We start from the raw sequence: 3,902 nt of genomic DNA, 5'->3' as shown, positions 1-3,902 counted from the left end.
GGTAGAGAGCGAGTTTCTCTCTTCTTTGGCAGAGCTTGAGGATGTAGTGGTAGAAGAGCGGGTAATTGCAGTCGACAAGCAGGTGGTGCTTATTGACCTTGAAGGACCAATTGACGAGGAGGAGCTCGACGATGCTGGAATTGAGTTCAGGACAAGTGAGAAGAGCAAAGCGGAGTCAAAGTTAGAGGTGATTCCTGTGCAGTCAGTGCCCTCTATGACAAGTGATGCGGACTCCAAAGCAGTGTCCAAGCTTTGTAAGGAGGTATGTGAGTGGTGGTTGAAGGGAATGCTAATCAAGGTAGCTGTGCAGTATGCTGTTGAGCAGGTACAGAATCTGCTAGACGAGGATCTAGCTTTACATGGATAGAAGGGCGGGTCAAATAGGTCACGAGTGTTGATTGAGCAGGATGGTGAGCACAAGGGTGCTCTATTTGGTGTTCTTGAAGGTGCTTTGTTGCGAGTGGGCAGTTTTCCAAGGAGTGAGTGGATTGGTAGAAGCATGTTGATGGCAGTTTGGTTATGCAGTTGGGTATATGCCTTGGTGTGGCACTGTGCAAAGCTATTGCAAGTGGATGGAAGAGACCAATGCAAAGTGTTCGACCCAAGCGGTTGATAATAGGTAAAGCAGGGGGATGGGCAACCCGCATGAACAAGGAAAGCGGGTAGCAGAGGTCAGTTTTTGTACATATGGGGGGTGTTTTGTAGTGTACAGAGAGTTTGTGTTGGTGTGCAGTTTTCTAGTGCAATAAGGCCATGTGTGGTTGAACATAAATGTTCAACAAGGGGGTGGGCAATGATGGTGCAACCAAAGTTGGTCCGAGCTAGGAGATGGTCTATGCCAGGCAAAGGCAGCATGTGAGTGCAGTACAAAAGGCTAGGGAAGGTACCAAAGCCCTAGGCAGCCCAAGGATAGCGGAGGTCTATGTTCAAAGTGGGTTTTCAGGGCAAAGGTGTGCTGCAAAGAGCCAAGAAGGTTGGTGGCCACCTGTGTTCGAGATGTGGGTTTTTTGCGTTATAGTGTAGTGATCAGTGTGCTCTAGAAGCCGGTTCAGACAGCTCGTCAAACGGAGCCCCGATGCTCAAGATATGGCAGTTTAAAGAAAGGATGTGTAGAAAATCCCCGACGGACAGGACAGCTGGGGACAGGTGGCCCGGGTTGATGTCAGTGTATACATGTGTAGTGCTCAAGTTGTGGAGCATGCTTGTCGTCTCGGAATGCGAATCGAAGCTCTGGATGGCAAGTTATGGCCATTAAAAGATTTTCCAGGGGTCGAGTCTGAGCCCACCTAACCGCAATGGAGGATGTGCCATTTGGTAGTTTTGCGGCCTCGCCAAGGTTCTCGGTGGGAGTGTTTACCATGTGGAGCTAGTCGGAATCGACTGCACGTCCATCGGATGCTCGGTCGGTCAGATACAACGAAATGAAGTTGGGAGCATTTGGGCGGTGAACAGTTGCAGATGGTTTTTTTTTGTTTTGGAGGCCTTAGTTTGAGGGCGCCGAGGGATCGAAATGCAGAGATGACATGTGTAGACGGGGCCGGGAATGTGGAGTTTTCGTTGGCTTCTTCTGCTTGGTAATCGGGTCCGGGAGCAACAAAGAGAAGCATGTAGAAGTAGGCCAAAAGATTTGAGTGTTTTTTATATTTTTATGAGAAGTATGTCATGGAGTTTGAAGGACGGGGCATCAGCAGCTGCCACGTGGCTTGAGAGTGAGCCCACATGCGGGCGCGCTGGATATGAAATTGCTCTATTTAAGCTGGGCCGTGTGCCCTTTAGTGAGCATGAAGGGGAGTGTGAGGAGCTCCCGTTGCGTGTGGCTATGGCGGACCTGCCCGGTGCTGCTGTGGCGGCTCTCCGTGGCGGATTTTGGTGAAGCGGGGCGGCGCAGGTGGCGCGTCCGCGCATGAGGCAGTTGACAGTGACGATGACGTGGCGCCCGCATGGGTGTGGTGTCGGCGTATGACATGGCATGCGGCAGTTCACATGGCCCTAGGGGCCACAAAGTTTTGAGAAGGAGGGAGAGGGCAATAGCGATATCGCTATTGCCTCCCCCCCTCAAGTAAGGGGAAGGTCCCACAGCAGGGTAGGCGAGCTAGAGAGAGAGAGAGAGAGAGAGAGAGAGAGAGAGAGAGAGAGAGAGAGAGAGAGAGAGAGAGAGAGAGACAGATAGATAGATAGATAGATAGAATTATCATCCACGGAGGTCAAATATGACCTATGGGACCGAAAAGCAAAACGTTACATCTCAGTTAAGGACTGAGGGTCCAGCGAGAGGTGAACAAAAGGGGAAGATAGGATAAACAGAATCAAAATCAAAAATCCTAAGGGGGAGAGAGAGAGGGGGAAGCCATTTTGGGAGTTCGAAACTCCTGGATAATGGCTTTACCTCCTTGATAGACTGCCCATTTTCCTGCCATGCGCGCTTCTCGTACCTTTTGTAGTTCTACCTTCTTGTGTTTGAGTTGGGTGGGTGTGAGGTCTTCTGCAAACCAGATTTTAGTGTCCTTGAGGAGCCTTGACTGCTCAAGGATTTTGATTCGGTCCGCCTTGGTTTTGAAAGTGAAGATCGCATGGTTGGTGCGTTGCTCATGTGTAAGGAAGGTGATTGTGGCTGGGTCCCACTCTATCATGGGGGTTGTTGCTTGGATGCGAGTAAAGCACTCCTGGAACTTAAGGTCTCACTCTCTTTTCCAATCACTTGGAAGCCCGCCAATGCGAACATTGAGGGTGAGGTTCTCTTGCCGTTGTTGTTCGCGTAGCGTGGATGCCACGCGATCGTCAACTTTGTGGAGAATGACCTCCTGTACTTGATTTTTGACCGCCTTGGTGAGGGTGGTTTCTACTTCTTCTTTTGTTTTGTTGAGCTTGGCTTCCAGCTGTTCCGTTTCTTCCTTCTTGTAGTTCTCCATTGCAGTGAGCCGAGTCTCGATCGCTACGAGCCTTTGTTTCAGCTTGTCTTTTTCCTTGCGGAGTCTTTCGACTTCATTCTGAAGTCGGATGGTGCTGTCCATTTTGGGAGGCATTGCCACAATCCCTGCAAAGGTGGCCTTGCTGCGGGATGAAGCTCGGGTAGCCATGACTGTTGTTCGGGGTTGCACTAGTGGAAATGGGGCCAACCGACAAAAGCTTACTGTCGTGGGTGGGCTTCGGCTAGGGGTAACCGACAAAAAGCGAGCTTCCTGTCGTGGGTGGGCTTCGGCTAGGAGATAACAGACAGTGAAACCATGGCTGAATGTCGCCGCGAGCTTTTGCAGTGGTGGGAAAGCACCACTCTCTCAGGTTGCAACTTAACACTCAAATGGGGCTACTGGAGGAGGAACACCAGACCGCGAGGGCGAGAAGTTGGGGTCAAGGCGGTGCTGTGCAGAGAAGGCAAGAGCTGTGAGGGCTGTGCAGGGAATGTCGAGTTGTGCAAGGGCGACGATGAGAACTCTGTGGGAGGTGAGATGCAGCGCGAGCAGACAGGTCGTGGAGCTTGTTTGCAGGCAGGCTTGGAGGCTTGACGCCCCTCCACAGGCTGCCCTTGATCCTGGGAGGGACACAGGGGTGTGTTGAGCTTAGGGTTTCGCTGTGTTGAGCCGACGAGAGAGAGAGAGAGAGAGAGAGAGAGAGAGAGAGAGAGAGAGAGAGAGAGAGAGAGAGAGAGAGAGAGAGAGTCCGAGCTCGAGGGCGGCAAAGACCAAAAGAGCAAGGCCAAATGGGCCAAGCTAGGGAATGTTCGGACAAAGTGGAAGCCAAGGTCAAAAGAGGACAAAAGAGGAGTGGATAGAGGAAAGGGAGAGTCAAAGTAAAAAATGGAGCAGTGTAAGGTTGAGGCCATAAGGGGTAAAAATGAAGAAGATAAAAAATAAAAAAATACCAAGGGGCAATAGCGACGTCGCTAATGCCCCCCTCCCAAGTGC

General features: G+C 51.2%; 1 protein-coding gene across 1 annotated transcript; it reads left to right on the top strand.

Moving 5' to 3' along the window:
* Window positions 1-3,224: 3,224 nt before the first annotated feature.
* Window positions 3,225-3,503, top strand: LOC147456363 (uncharacterized). Its single transcript, XM_086515459.1, has one exon. The coding sequence runs from the start codon at window positions 3,225-3,227 to the stop codon at window positions 3,501-3,503; it is 279 nt and encodes a 92-aa protein (XP_086371585.1).
* Window positions 3,504-3,902: the final 399 nt, after the last annotated feature.

This window comes from Adiantum capillus-veneris, chromosome 6, assembly GCF_014529385.1.
Source record: "Adiantum capillus-veneris isolate H3 chromosome 6, ASM1452938v2, whole genome shotgun sequence".
Classification (NCBI taxonomy): domain Eukaryota; kingdom Viridiplantae; phylum Streptophyta; class Polypodiopsida; order Polypodiales; family Pteridaceae; genus Adiantum; species Adiantum capillus-veneris.
The sequence above is the reverse complement of the archived record's forward strand: the minus strand, read 5'-3'. Positions and strand labels throughout refer to the sequence as shown.

Bases quoted from the DNA above. Each gene is read 5' to 3' on its own strand.
- LOC147456363 (XM_086515459.1), top strand. From the start codon at position 3,225: ATGGCTGAATGTCGCCGCGAGCTTTTGCAGTGGTGGGAAAGCACCACT.